The sequence below is a fragment of the Arvicanthis niloticus genome, chromosome 1 (genome assembly GCF_011762505.2).
Source record: "Arvicanthis niloticus isolate mArvNil1 chromosome 1, mArvNil1.pat.X, whole genome shotgun sequence".
In the NCBI taxonomy this organism is placed as follows: Eukaryota; Metazoa; Chordata; class Mammalia; order Rodentia; family Muridae; genus Arvicanthis; species Arvicanthis niloticus.
In genome coordinates this window covers 152,223,208-152,237,773 of record NC_047658.1, presented here as the reverse complement: position 1 = coordinate 152,237,773, position 14,566 = coordinate 152,223,208, and the positions used below count along the sequence as shown (strand labels likewise).

At 47.3% G+C, this 14,566-nt stretch overlaps 1 protein-coding gene across 3 annotated transcripts in view; it reads left to right on the top strand.

Moving 5' to 3' along the window:
* Positions 1-13,265, top strand: part of Armh3 (armadillo like helical domain containing 3) — a 167,842-nt gene extending 154,577 nt beyond the window's left edge. For all 3 annotated transcript variants that reach the window (XM_034520481.2, XM_076922898.1, XM_076922908.1), the window contains 2 exons: positions 9,964-10,080; positions 11,660-13,265. In XM_034520481.2, coding sequence (XP_034376372.1) covers positions 9,964-10,080; positions 11,660-11,752 — 210 coding nt within the window. In that variant the 3' untranslated portion in view covers positions 11,753-13,265. The remainder of the gene's footprint in view (positions 1-9,963; positions 10,081-11,659) is intronic.
* Positions 13,266-14,566: the final 1,301 nt, after the last annotated feature.

Genomic DNA, 14,566 nt, shown 5'->3' with positions numbered 1-14,566 from the left:
GTGGTGGCGCATGCCTTTAATCCCAGCACTTGGGAGGCAGAGGCAGGCGGATTTCTGAGTTCGAGGCCAGCCTGGTCTACAAAGTGAATTCCAGGTCAGCCAGGGCTACAAAACAAAAAACAAAAAAAAAAAAAAAAAAAAAAAAAAAGAGAGAGAGAGAGAGAGAGAGAGAGAGACTTGTTCATATAGGTTACTGAACTTACTAACAGTTGTTTGCCATATTCTTTTTGCTTTGATATGCCTATAGGATTTAAATGCTCTCCTCATTAATGATGTGGGTAACATAGACCTTTTTTCTGTTGTTCCTTCCCAGTCTGGCTGGAAGTTTATCAATTTTATTAATCATTTCAATAAGTCCCCTTTTCATCTCACTGATTTTGCTGTTGTCTTACTTGGTTTTTGTGAGGTTATCTTACTTCCTCCTTTCTCTTTGGCTTAGGTTGCTTTTCTTTCTCTGACCTAAGTCAGAACATGGTGATTGACTTAGATTGGGTCTTATTTCCTTTTTGTTTATTTTAAGATAAGAGTTTCTCTGTGTACCTTCACTGTCCAGGAATTCACCAGGCTGGCCTCAAACTGACAGAGATCCTCCTGCCTCTGCCTCCTGAGTGCTAGGATTAAAGACATGCGCCACCACTGTCTGGCTGTTTTCTAATACAGAAATTGAGTGGCCTAAGTTTTCCTGTGGTTAATATCCCATAAATTATGTTTTCATTTTCATTCAGCTGAAAATATTTTCTCGTTTCTTTTATGACATTTAGAAATGTGTCATTTTGATTATTTGAGGATTTTCTAGATATATTTGTTATTAACTCCTTATTTAATTCCCTGGTGGTCAAAGGATTTATTTGGTATGATTCCAGTTCTTTAATGCATTGAGATTTGGCTTATGGTGTAGCATATGGTGTGTCTTGTTGAATGTTCTGTGTGCACTTGAGAAGAATATCTTCTGCTGCAGTTGAGTAGAGTTGTTCTATAAATACACTTTAGGTCAAGTAGGTTGGTGGTCTCACAGTTGACGCTGGGGCTTGTCTGCTTGTTCTCTTCTTTCAGTCTGTCAGGTTTGCCTCATTCAGAGTTTGGAAGCTCTGTTACTATCTACACACACAGGCAGGGCTGTTATGTCTCATGGTGAGTTGATTCCTTCATCATGGAATTTGACTGTTAGTGCCTGCTGTTTTCTTTATACATGTGGTTATTTGGGGCGAGCCTACGTATGAAGGTTAGAGCTACTTGATGGAGTTGATTCTCTTCCTCCAACATGTAAACCCTGGGCTGGAGAGATGGCTCAGAGGTTAAGAGCACTCACTGTTCTTCCAAAGGTCCTGAGTTCAATTCCCAGCAACCACATGGTGGCTCACAACCATCTGTAATAGAATCCAATGCCCTCCTCTGATGTATCTGAAGACAGCTACAGTGTACTTACATACACTGTATACAATAAATAAATCTAAAAAAAAAAAAAAGGACAAAAACCCATGTAAATCCCAGGGATCAAACTCGGGTTGTCAGGTTCAGTGTCAAGCACCTTTACCTTCAGAGGTATCCAACCAGTCCTGCTGGTTTTCTGAAGTTCTTCTCATTCAAGAAGGCAGATAAAGTCTTTGTAGAGCACTATGACCCGTGTGAATCTTCTCTTCAGATAGATAGACTTGGGAGTAGTCTTCATATGGTAGTGTTACCATTTTTTTTTCCAGAGCTGAGGATCGAACCCAGGGCCTTACACTTGCTAGGCAAGTGCCCTACCACTGAGCTAAATCCCCAACCCCGGTAGTGTTACTATTAAGAGTATAAGCTGCCTGATACTGATTTGTTTGGTTGGTTGGTTTTGATTTTGTTTTGGTTTGTTTTTCAAAGGATTTTTTAATTTTTAATTTTTATTTAGTTAGTTAGTTATTGTAGTCCTAGCTGTCCTGGACTACCTCTGTAGACCAGGCTGGCCTTGAATTCAGAGATCTGCCAGTTTCTGCCTCCTGGGTGCTGATAATAAAAGCATGCACCACCACCACCTGTCACCTGGTACTGATTCTGAAGTCTGGGTAAATAGTATTCAGTTGTGATTGGTCAAAATTCAGTTATCTCTGTATCCTGTGCACTCTGAGAACTACTCACTTTGAGGACCCATCCTTCTTGTCTGCCTGACATACATACATGCAATATGAATTTTATTTTTACATTTTCCTATTTTGTGTCTCTGTGTGTGTGTGTGTGTGTACGTATGTGTCTGTGTCTGTGTCTGTCTGTCTGTAAGAGAGTTGAAACACGAAGCTCTTAGATTTCTGTATTCTGTCTTTTCATCCATCTGTTTGATCCTGTGACTGTTTTAGCAACATTCCTGAGGACATGGCATAGTGTGACATAGCATGCCATAACAGAAGCATAGGACTGACAGGATGGCTCAGTGGGTAAAGGTGCTTACAGCCAAGCCTAACAGCCTGGTGGAACTCTGGAACTCACATGATGAAAGGAGAGAGCCAGCTCTGCAAGTTGTCCTCTGACCTCCACACTTAGGTCATGGCATGTTCATGCCCACCCAGACACACACATACACACACTAAAAAAAGGACTCGGTTCAGCACCCACATGGTGGCTCATAACTCTCAGTAATTCTAGCCCTAGGAGATTCAATGCCCTCTTCTGATCCCCAAAGGTACTGCACACACACATGTTACACACTTCAGTCCAAACACTAACACACATAAAATAATAAAAGAATTTTTTAAAAAAGGAAAGAAAACTGTAAAGATGGGGGGCTGAGCATGGTGACACGCCTTTAATCCCAGCACTTGGGAAGCAGAGGCAGGAGAATCTCTGTGAGTTTGAGGCTAGCCTGATCTATAGAACAAGTTCTAGGACACCCAGTGCTACACAGAGAAACCCATCTTTAAAACAAACATTTTTTAAGCTTGAGCTGAGAGCTCTCTAGCTAAGAGTGCTCTCTGCTCTTGCAGAGGACTGGCGTGCAGTTTCCAGTTCCGTCACAGAGGGTAGTGGTGACTGTCTGTATCTCCAGCTCTAAGGGACCCACATAGTCTTCTGACCTCCACATTCATATACTGTTGAGGGGGAGGGCAGATGGCAGCACAGTGTCTGAAGGAATTATTAGTCTCCTCTGGGTACTAGTTAGACCTGGAACTCATGAATCTCCTTGTTTGTTCTTGTCCTTTGAGGTGCAAATTTTTTAGTGTTCTATGTAAACAAGTGCTAAAAATAGCTCAGCAAGTATTTGAACCGACTGCTGGAAGATCACTGTGTGTGTCTGCTTAGCTCGATGGCATAGTTATCTAATGAGTACACTGCACATTTGAGTTGAATTTATGCTGTGAAAATTGTCACTAACTAGAACACACCTCAGTACCAGGTTTCAGAATGGGGTGAGTCTGATTTCTGAGAAACTTAAAGTATAGTTTATGCATATGTGGAATAAAGGGACCTTCCCATTCTTTCAGTCTCCCCACTCCCCCAACTTTGTATATGAAAATCTGCCTTCCTGATTGGCCCCGATGGGGGCTGTAGCTGTCAGTGCAGGACAGGTAGACCTGTCCAAGTAAGTGGCCTTTCGTGAAGCTGCTGTCTTAAGGATCCCGTCATGCTAGAGTGTGGCGTTCTGAATGAACTATCACAGTGGCATAAACTGGAAGAGATGGTCCTTAAAAGAGAGAGAGAGACCTTGACACCCAGTGGTCTCGGGTAACTAAAGACCTGTGTCTAGTCTGTAGGATTCACATGGTGGAAGAGAATGGACCCTCAGACCTCTCCATGTCATGGCAAGTGAACACACACACACACACACACACACACACACACACACACACGATGGAAACTTTTGTTTTAAAGAGAAGAAACCTTCACTCCTCCTACCTGTGAGGTGAGGTCAGGTGTATGGCCAAGCCTAGGGTTATATGACTGTAATCTTAACACTTAGAAGGCGAGACGCAGTCACATGGGGAGTTTGAGGCGACTTGAAGCCCTGTCTCAAAGGGTTGTGTAACAGCATCTCGACCTAGGGCACTCATGTTTCACACCTGACCCTGCTTGGCTCCACGTGTAGTAGCTCCCGAGTTTTCTTATCGGCTTCCTGAAGGCAGGGCTTGGCTTGAAGGTTTCAGAAGCCTCTCGGAGTGCTGAGAGCAGTGCTGAGTGGTACATCATCAGGGCTAATTCTGACCTCACCATGTGACCCTAACAAGAGATTCCTTACCTTTTTAGTTGAGCCTGTGTTACTAAATTAATTCCACAAGCTTGTTGAGTGTTTACTGTTCTTTGGACTCTGGCAGTGTGAGAAATCCACAGTCACACTGACTCTGTTGAGAGAGTGAAGCACCCACTAATATGGCAGTTTTGAGTAAGGAAATTAATGGTAGTGATCCCATGTTTGTTACCCCAGGAGAGGGCCTGCCAGCAAATATCTCTTTGGGAAACCTGTAAAATATAGGTGTCTTCCAGAGATCAGGAGGGTAGGAGGGCCTTGTGTATGACTGGAGTGGAAGGGAACCTCAGGCCCTAAAGTAATGATAGGTTCATGCAGGTCCAGAAGTAACAGTAGGAATAGCTGCCGTCATAAGCACTGCTGTGTCAAACATGGAGGTTGGTACCTTAGATTCACTGCCCTGTGTGGTCACCAGAATTAGCCCAATTTGATAAAAGTTGCATTACCCCACATGGTAAGAAAACTGCACAAGGTGTGGTAATGTACACTTTTAATTCCAGCCGGTGAGCAGATTCTGTGAGTTTAAGGCCATCGTGGTCCCAGGTCAGGGATGTCTCAAAAACAAAACAGGAAACAAGAAAACTGGCATGCACATGCACAGCACACTTGTGGAGTCAGAGGACAGCTTTCGGGAGTTACTTCTCTCCTACTTAATAGATTCTTGGGATCGAATTCAGGTCATCTGGCTTAGTGGCGGGTACCTTTACCCACTGAGCCAGTTCTCTGGCCCTTCATCTTCTGCTCTTAACTGCAATACTGCCCTGCCAAATACTTTTGATTGAAACTTTTTTTCAGTACCCATGAACAGGGAGGCCCAGCATAGTCTGTCCTGAATTTGGAACTGTAAATGTGAATTCACAACTGGGGAAAGAACTCATAACTCAAAGATCAGCCATTAGAAGTAACTTGCAGCTAACCTGGTGATTCTTGTTCACTGTGATAGTCAGGCTAGAGTAATTTTCTTGTTTCAAAGCCAGGCATGGTGGCAGTAGGGAGGCAGAGGCAGGTAGATCTCTGTGAGTTTGAGGCCAGCATGGTCTACAAAGCGAGTCAAAGGCCTTGCTTTAAAGAGTGAAACAACAAAACAAAACCCACAACCTACCTGTGCTGTGAACAGCCAGGCTTCTCTGGGCCTATCTCCTCAACTGTTCTTTCTGATAACCTTGCATGACCAAGGTTTAATGCTGCAGCCATGGGTTCTAAGCACTCTCTGACTTCGAGCAGGTGTCCTGCATTTACACTGCATAGGTGAGTCTGGTGTCCTTAACAGAAAACCTGTCAGATGAATGAGGATTAGCAAGGCCTTTCTCCTGCCTTATGGTTAGGGTTATCTGGAGACATCGATCCCCAAAAGACCAAACCCCTAATCCCCAGAAAGATAACTTTATATAATTAGTAACTAATTCCTGTGTGCAGACCCTGGAAAGTCAGTCTCCTGTCAGGCCCATCAGCTTGACAAGGCAGGAGTGGTACACCCTTTATAGCTTATAAAAACTGAGGCAAAAGACCAGACTCACAGTAAATTTATATAGTTAATCAGTGCTTAATGTGAAACCAAAATTCAGACCTGTGACTTTAAAAAGACCATGTTATTAATTACTTTGCTGTTTTCTCCTGCCATTTTCTCCAGACCGAAGAAACAGGTGCCCAGTTGCTTACTCTTGGCTTTTTTGAGGTGGTGTTTTAAACCAAAGCAGGCACAAGGTCTTAGAAACTGAGGCCATTTGTCTGTCTCATCTTCTACTGGAATCTAAACATTCCTGTGTGATAAAGAATCATTTAGGCCTATAGTACCTTTGGGAAAACTTAAAATAGGTACTTCCAAAGCCTGGCTAGCTCAGTCGGCAGAACATGCGACTCTTAAAATAGGTACTCCTGGCCTGTGAAGGTGGCTGCTCTTGAGACCCAGGAACTGTCAGAGTAGCTGTGTAGCCATTTGGGATGCCAGTGTTTCCATCAGCTGCAGTAACCTTTGATACTCAAAACCTTTCTCGCTATGTCATTTTAAAAAGGAAAATTCAAGTCACATTTTATAGAAGGGTTGAGGCACAAAGATGTCAGCTGTTAGAGTTGGGGAAAGGACATAGGGTAAAGGTGCTTGCTCTGCAAGCACGAGTGACAGAGTTGGGAATGTATAATCTACTTAAAAAGCCAGGCATGGCTGTATTTGCACCTGTAACTCAGGTTGCACCTGTGAGGGCCAAGGCAAGATCTTACTACACCAGCCTCTAGCAAAACACTAGGTTGAGAGACCCCGTCTCAAGGAAATAAAGCCGAGTGTGATAGAGCAGAGACCTGGCATTGCCTTCTGGCCTAAACGCACGCGCGCTCGTGCACACACACACACTCCAGCATGCATTCTCCCCTGCATATCCCGACCACATGCACTCACACACAGACATAAGATGTCAAGCGTTATTGAATTCCTACAGCAAGACAGCTATAGTTATTCTTTTTTGTTGTTGTTGTTGTTGTTTTGTTTTTTCAAGACAGGGTTTCTCTGTGTAGCCCTGGCTGTCCTGGAACTCACTCTGTAGACCAGGCTGGCCTCGAACTCAGAAATCCGCCTGCCTCTGCCTCTGCCTCCCAAGTGCTGGGACTAAAGGCGTGCGCCACCACCGCCCGGCGCTATAGTTATTCTTAATAATAGCCTCACTTACTCTGTCAGAGCCTTTCCAGATCCAGTTTCTTGGCTACCCAGGGTCATAGTGGTTTGTGAAGATTCCTTAGAAAACATGGTTAGTGGGTAGTTTTCCTACTCTGAAGCTACTGTGGGCTAAATTGAAGGTATGGATCTAGGAAGCCTACAAACCCAGCAACATATGAAGAAGGGTGGGCCTGTGTTTAGAGAATAGGCTATTTACTTAGTATTGATGGTATTGTGGTGGTGGTGGTGGTGGTGGTGGTTTAAGACAGGGTCTCAGTCTGTAGCCCTAGCTGGCCTGGAACTCAATCTAGACACACTGGCCTCAGATTCACAGGTTTCTATCTGCCTCTCCCTCCGCACTGCTAGGATTAAAGGTATGTGATTTACACTTGGCTAGAATAGTTTGAGAGGGGATCTGAGCTCAGCCTGGTGACACAGGCCTCTTATCCCAGCTACTTAGTTCTCTTGAGTCAGGAGATTGCAAGTCTAAGGCCTATACCACAAAGCCACAGAGAGAGAGCTTTTGAGGGGCTACTGTAGTTGCCAAGAAGCTAGATACCGGAGGTACGTGCTCTGGGGCAACTCAATGCCTGTAGGCACATGGAGGTTTGGAAGGTTGCTGTCTGCCCAAGGTCTACCTTTGCCTTGACCCAGACCAGTACTGAGGCTCAAGTAAGACACACTAATGTCCAAATGGTGGTGGCACACGCCTTTCATCCCAGCACTTGGGAGGCAGAGGCAAGTGGATCTCTGAAATCAAAGTCAGCCTGGTCTACATTAAAAAAAAGTGATACCACTAAAAGTGCTATTCCTGAAGCAATGGAGAGACGCTAAGTGTGCTCAGCCAGACCTGAGCCAAGCATTGCCCGCTAGAAGTAAAGAGCAGTGGGGACAGAGGAGACCGCAGAGCCTACAGGAACTGACAGGCTGCTTTCCTGCTCTCAGCACATAGCCTTACCTTCCACTCTGACCTGGCGATCCAGGCCTTCCAGGGCTGAGGCTCTGGGGACACACTTGGAGGAACAGCTATCTTCCTGAGCTGCCCCTGGTTTTCAGCAGCTGACTTTAGTGTGATTTCTATCATTTGGTACCTGAATCTCCTCAGGGAAGACTTAAGCCAAGGTGTTAGATTATAGGCAATCACTGAGGCTGCCCAAATTTTAGGACTTAGGAAGGAATATACTACTCTGTTTTGCCTGGTTTCTAGGGCCTGGCATCATGTTGGAGGAATTTTGCCCCCTTTTTTTTTTACCATGAACCAAGACCTTGGCTGCAACCATCCCAGCCATGAATGCTGCCCACAGCATGAGAGTACTAACTAGTTTACTGTGTGCCTGCTATTGCTGGGTACCAGTGCCCTTGCTTATGGAACTGGAAGCAGAGAAAACAGCCTACACTGTGGGACCAGCAGGCAAAACAGTCTGGTAGACCTGGATGCTTAGAGTGAAGAAGGGGATAGGCCTTGGTCCTCATTGCAGCATCTCCTCTCAGTGTTTGCTGTTTCCTTTATTGCCTCAGGAACTTGGAGGGCCGGAGTGTTTGCTCCCAAGTAACCTCTGGCCCACTACAAATTTGGTCTGAAAAAGAAAACAATCCAGCGGTGTACCTTTCTGCACATGGGGATCCTGGCCTCTGTCCCACTGATATGTCCTGACCCTGGCTGACTCCCTTTGCCTTCTGTCAGAGCCAAGTCCCTCATACTTAACTTCCCAGTTCCCTGATGAGTAAGGTTTTCCTTAATGTCACCATCTTCCTGCAGATCAGATACCTACATGCAGGTCACCAGACTGAGAGTCCTTGTCCTCCTTGCTTCTCCTTTTCTGACCTGTCCACTTCTGCTAACTTGGCTTCCCTCCCACCTGCCCCACCCTTGCTTTTGTTTGATTCAGGGTCTTAGAAACTCAAGTCACATCAAGTTTGGCTTTTAGACCCATTATTATTAACCTCAGATATCCAGGGTTCCCAAAGTCATTTGAATTTTGACTCCTCGCAGCATAGAGAGTCAGCTCAAGTGTGGTGGTAGACACTTATAAGCCCAGATATCAAGAAGTGAGACAGAGCCGGGCGATGGTGGCGCATGCCTTTAATCCCAGTACTTGGGAGGCAGAGGCAGGCGGATTTCTGAGTTCGAGGACAGCCAGGACTACACAGAGAAACCCTGTCTTGAAAAACAAAAAAACAAAAACAAAAAAAAAGTGAGACAGGAAGATAAAAAATTATAGACCAAACTGAGCCATATAGTGAGTTCCAGGCCAGCCTAGACTGTGTAGCAAGACACTGTCTCAAAAAAAAAAAAAAAAAAAAAAGTCAGAGCAGCATTGTTGAGGAGATGCACAACGCTGCACTCCACTGTGTCCACTGTAACTCAGTGCTTGGATACCCAAAAGTTTGCTCCAAGAAATGGATAAGTATGATGGGTTGGCACTGAGAGATGAAAACAAGTGGCAGATGGTTCTAAGGAACATCCTAGGGCTGAAGAAATATGGTTTTCAGAAAGGGAAAAGCAGTTAGGCAAAAGGCTTTACTCAGTATCTGGGATGGCCTGACCAGAGGAAGCCTTCTGTGAAGGCTAAGAGTACACTGGTGTTATCAGGGACAGTGGTGACCATAACCAGAGTACACAAGTCTTTGTGTCCAAGCTAGGCTGGTCAGGAAAGGCAAGGAACGGAAGAGATTCAAAAGTGGTCCCAGAAGCTGGGCATGATGATGCATGCCTATAATGTCAGCACTTGGGAGGCATGGGCCAAAAGATACAGAATTCAAGGGCACTCAGTAGTCGGAGGCAGGTGGATCTCTGAGTTCAAGGCCAGCCTGGTCTACAGAGTGAGTTCCAGGGGCTACACAAAGAAATCCCCCCATGTCTCTGTCTCTGTCTCTCTCTCTCTCTCTCTTTCTCTCTCTCTCTCTCTCTCTCTCTCTCTCTCTCTCTCTCTCTCTCTCTCTCTCTCTCTCTCTCTCTCTCTCTCACACACACACACACACACACACACACACACACACACAATCTTATAAACTAGGAAAATCTCCCCCTGCCATCCTTCCTCCTTGCTTTACAAAGACATTCTTGCCAAGACTGAGCCCCTGCTTGGCTCTTGACTTCCCTCAGGTACTAGAGGTAGTACGAGCCAACTACGACACACTCACGCTGAAGCTGCAGGATGGCCTGGACCAGTATGAGCGCTACTCTGAGCAACACAAGGAGGCCGCCTTCTTCAAAGAGCTGGTAAGCTCCCCACCCCAGCCCTGCTGTGTCTGTAGACACTGGGGTCTGCTGTACTCTAGGGTATGTCTGCGGTTTGCTAAAGATTAATAAAACTATAAGGGGTTGGTATGCAGCCTTTTTACCAAAGCAGTTTGGAGTGAGGCAGTGAGAGACAGATAATCAGCCAGCATTACCCACCTCATCTGCAGCCACAGAGACAACCTGGCACAGCTACGGCTGGGCTGGGCTCTGACATGTATTACCAGTGGCAGCCATGATGTCCTTAGAGCAACTAAACAGAGTAGTTGACCCTTCCTCTCCTGCAGCCACTCCTTCCTCACTCCCTGACTGGTCCCCAGCTTGAGGGCCCCTCCTATAGCTCCGCATTCTTCACTGTCTGTGCCCACTCCCATCTCTCACCCACCCAGGCTATCCCAGCCATGGCTCCAAGCTGGCCTCTCCCTTTTGAATGTTCCTTTCCTGTTTTGTACTCAGCTACCCCAGGAAAAGCTCTGCCTTCCTGTAGGTGTGCTGCTTTTCTGGATGACACAAACCCTGGTAGTGAACGGGACATGACAGAGAGGTTCTAACCCACTCTCAAGAGGTTCTTCCCAGGCTGTCTCATCAGCTAAGCCTTCCCATAATGTACCAGGCTTGTTGCAAAGGTGCTAGACTTCAGATTATCATAGTCCAACTCTAACCCTGACAAGAAAGGCCTCAGGATTTTTCTGTGGTTAGTTGTGAACAAGAAAACCATCATGTAATAAGAAAGTAGGCCCAGCGGTTTTAATGAGATGAATAGTGAATTTTACATCAATGTGGAGATTTACTGGGTGCTAAAAACAAATAAGAGAATGACTTACCTTATGGAGAGGGTTATAAAGGAGAATTAGAATTAGTTTATCTATCTGTCTGTCTGTCTGTCTGTCTGTCTGTCTGTCTGTCTGCCTGCCTGCCTGCCTGCCTGCCTGCCTACCTGCCTACCTGCCTACCTGCCTACCTGCCTACCTGCCTACCTATCTCTCAAATACAGTATCTCACTATATAGCCTAGGTTGGCCTGGGACTTGCAGTGGTCATCCTGCCTCAGCCTCCCAAGTGCTGGGATGGCAGGCGTGAGCCTCAGCAGCAGAAGCTGACGTTTGGATCCTTGGCACTGCCTGTGCTTTCCTCACTCCTTCTGGCTGTACCTCTGGTACAGGGGAACAACGTTCTGGTCCTTAATGAGGTGGATTTGCCTTCTGTTGCCCTGCTGTTTCTTCCCTTGCTTCCTGCCTGATGATTCCACTTACCTTCTTAGAGCAAAGCAAGAACTAAAAAGTTCCCTGGATCTCCAGGACTAAAGCATACACACATTCTTTCCCTCTGTGGTTGGTTTGTTCCTCATTAAAAAAATGCATACTTATTACTATGGACAAGCCTCCTTGCAGACGCTGCTGAATTCCTCATAAACCCTCCTAGAGTTGGGAGTTTGGCTCTCCCAGCCTTTCTTCACAAGTCTTTCTCCTGCCAGCACAGTGGCCCAGTGCCTCAGGCCTGCCCACTGCTGTTTGTAATGGTGTGTTTTCTCTGCTCTTCCACCTTCCCCAACCCTTTGCCAGGTTCGGTCCATTAGTACCAATGTCCGGAGGAACCTAGCCTTCCACACACTCAGCCAGGAAGCCCTCCTGAAGGAGTTCTCCACCATCTCCTGAAGATGCAGTGCCTGAGAGCCACTGACTGCCTTACCCATGAGGCTCCTGGGCTGGAGGGCGAGCACAAGGAGTGGGGACTGCCTTCAAGGTTGGAGAGAAGCACAGACCCCGAGGCTCTTGGTGAAGGCCATACTTCAGTGAGCTTGGACAGCAGGGGCAAGCCCAGGATGGTCCTATTTGGGGAGAAATGGGAGGGTAATGGGAGAGGCAACCAAAAGTGTGGGGTTTCCAGGCTGTATTCCCTTGGATACTGACCCATGATTCCACTTGAGATTACACGTTCTGGCTTCTGATTATTCAGGTGCTGGTCAGGCAGGCCTCAGCTGATGGCAACACTCTGAAGGCCAGTGGCTGATCTTGGCTGATGCCACATCCTGTTTCCTTTTAGACCTGGAGCTGAGCAAGGCCCCTGACCCCACTGCAGTCTGCCCAGTCTTTAGCATCTCGGCTCTGGCACAGAGTAGTAGGTCAGGGATTGGCACCTTTTTTCTGTCTTCTAAATTCAAAGTTGACACCTCTGAGAAACTGGAGATTGGATCTGCCTGGTGCTCTGCTGTCTGACCTCTCCTTTCTGGATTTTAGTTTTGGCACCAGGAGCACCTGTTCGCTTTCCCTTGCCTTCCCACGGTGACTCGTCAGCACAATAGGCCCACAACTTTAGCCTTGCCTTTTTAGTCTGTTTTAAACTGTCTTAAAAGAGTGTGTGTGAAATAAACATTGACAGGTTTTCTGGAGCCCTCAAGGTGCCTACTTTGCTGGTTCCCTTTCCAGCAGCTTCCCCCGTCCCACCCACGCCTCCAGTGGGAGCCTAGATGAGCTCCCTCCTTGTTCTTCCCCCTCACCCTGCTGTTGTTTACACTCAGCCTGCCTAAGAGTTTCCTCTGGGGAGGAATCTGTTCCTGCTGTGGTCTGGTGCTGGGAGAGAGCCTGCTGGGGCAGGGTGCTGTTCATAGACACAGGCTAGGTGAGCACCATGCCTCGACTCTCCATCTTGTCTAGGCTATTCTAGCCGGGCCTCGGGCACATCCAACCTCCGTGAAGTTGGCCTGTGGATTCTATCATCGGATAGTCTCCATGGAACCACTAGGGTTTTCCCTTCCCCACAGCTGCCCGTGAGATAGCTGCTGCTCTAAGGTCCTACCAGTCTAAAGGTTTGTAAAGCCCCAGGGTGGCAGGGCTGAGCAGCAGGGTGAGGATCTGAGGGAGGCTGAGAGTGGGTCTGGGCTTTCTGGGCTTCTGTCTATTTAGCATCTGTCTCTTTGGAATGCTTGCCCTTGATGGAAGCCAGAGTTCTGATCGGGCAGAAGTGTGATAGTTCTAGAGAATTTGTCGACAGACTGACATACATAGATGTAGAATCTTAAGCCATTGTGGGGTTGGGTCATCTCTAATCACTGGTCACCAGATGGATAACTTGACCTGAGGTTTTTAGTGTTTCCCATGGTGATAAACCCCAGAGCAGCTGGATCTGGAGCTGGTGGCAAATCAAAGCTATTAAAAGTTGATTTGTGTCTTTAGTGTCTCTTCAGTGTCTTTCCCCTCTTCATCTCTAATGCAGGTGTTGGTCCTGTGTCATAAAGGACCTTCCATTAAGTGTTCCTCCTCTGAGCCTCCTGGTCCTGATGGAGGGCAGCTGGGCTGAGAACTATAGTCTCCCTTGCCTCTGGGTGAAAGAAGGGAGTGATGGTATGAGCAGGTCCCTTGGGTGCCTTCAGGGTTTCTGGCAGCCCTTCCTATAGTGGAACAGGGGCCAGTCTAGGATGAGCAGCCCTAAGCAAAGTGTTCCTTTTCTGCCTGCCTCTTGGTGGGGTCCTTCGTGTACACCTAAGACCTTTAACCTGAGTCTACATCATCTAGAAACCAGCTTGGCGGTGCCTCTGACAGCTCTGTGACGGTTTCTGGGAGTGTTCCTCCCAAAGTCAGCCTGTCCCCGCCTCACACAGGAACACCTACCACAGGTCACTGACTCACATATTTGGATTGAATTAAATCTGATTGAAAAGACTCAATGTGTTGAGGTACTTTAGCTGAGACCTTTGGTCTCACAGGCCATTCCTAGAGACCTGAGGTGATGGGAACTTTGTTCAGTGCTGCTCCTCCCTTCAGAAAATGAGGGTGGCTTCATGAGAGAGACATCTCTCTCTTCTGGATCCCCAAACCTTTTAGAAGCTCCCTAAATCTGCTGGAAAACAAAGTCTAGAACAGCAGGTGGGAGAAGAGAAAAGGGGCAAAAAAAGTTAACTACTTTCTTTCCCCTTCCCGGTTGCCTGGGGGTGGGGGTTGGGGGCCGGCGGCAGAAGAGTCATCCGATCTAGGAAGAGAGCATTCAGAAAGTGAGGCCCCTTCTGGAACTTGAGAGAGACAAATGTCCCGAGTGCCACCTGTGAGCCTATGTCCAGAGGCCGGGTGCTCCACACATCCATTCCGCTAGAGAAGGGTAGCTGCTGGTTGGGAACACACGCAACACGCGGGCGGCTGGAGGAAAAACCGAAAAAATAAGGCTGGGATGAAGATCAGAGGGAAGAGGGACTCAGACATACTCCAGGCTCTGGCCCTGCTCTGCAGGACTGGCTGACTGGAGGTGGGGGTGCGGGTGCCTGAGAATTGGAGGCGGGGTTTCTTCACAGCGGGGCTTTTCTGGCCCCCTTTTCCCTAAGCCCCGCAATTTAGTGGGTGGTGTAGCTGGAGAGCTATTCTCCCTTCCGGCACTTTCCAGTTCACCCCTTCACCCAGTGCCTCCTCCGAGCTGCAGAGGATGGGGGGCGGGGGTAGGGGGAGCCAATCCCAGCAGCGCCTAAGGGGGGGAGGCAGCAG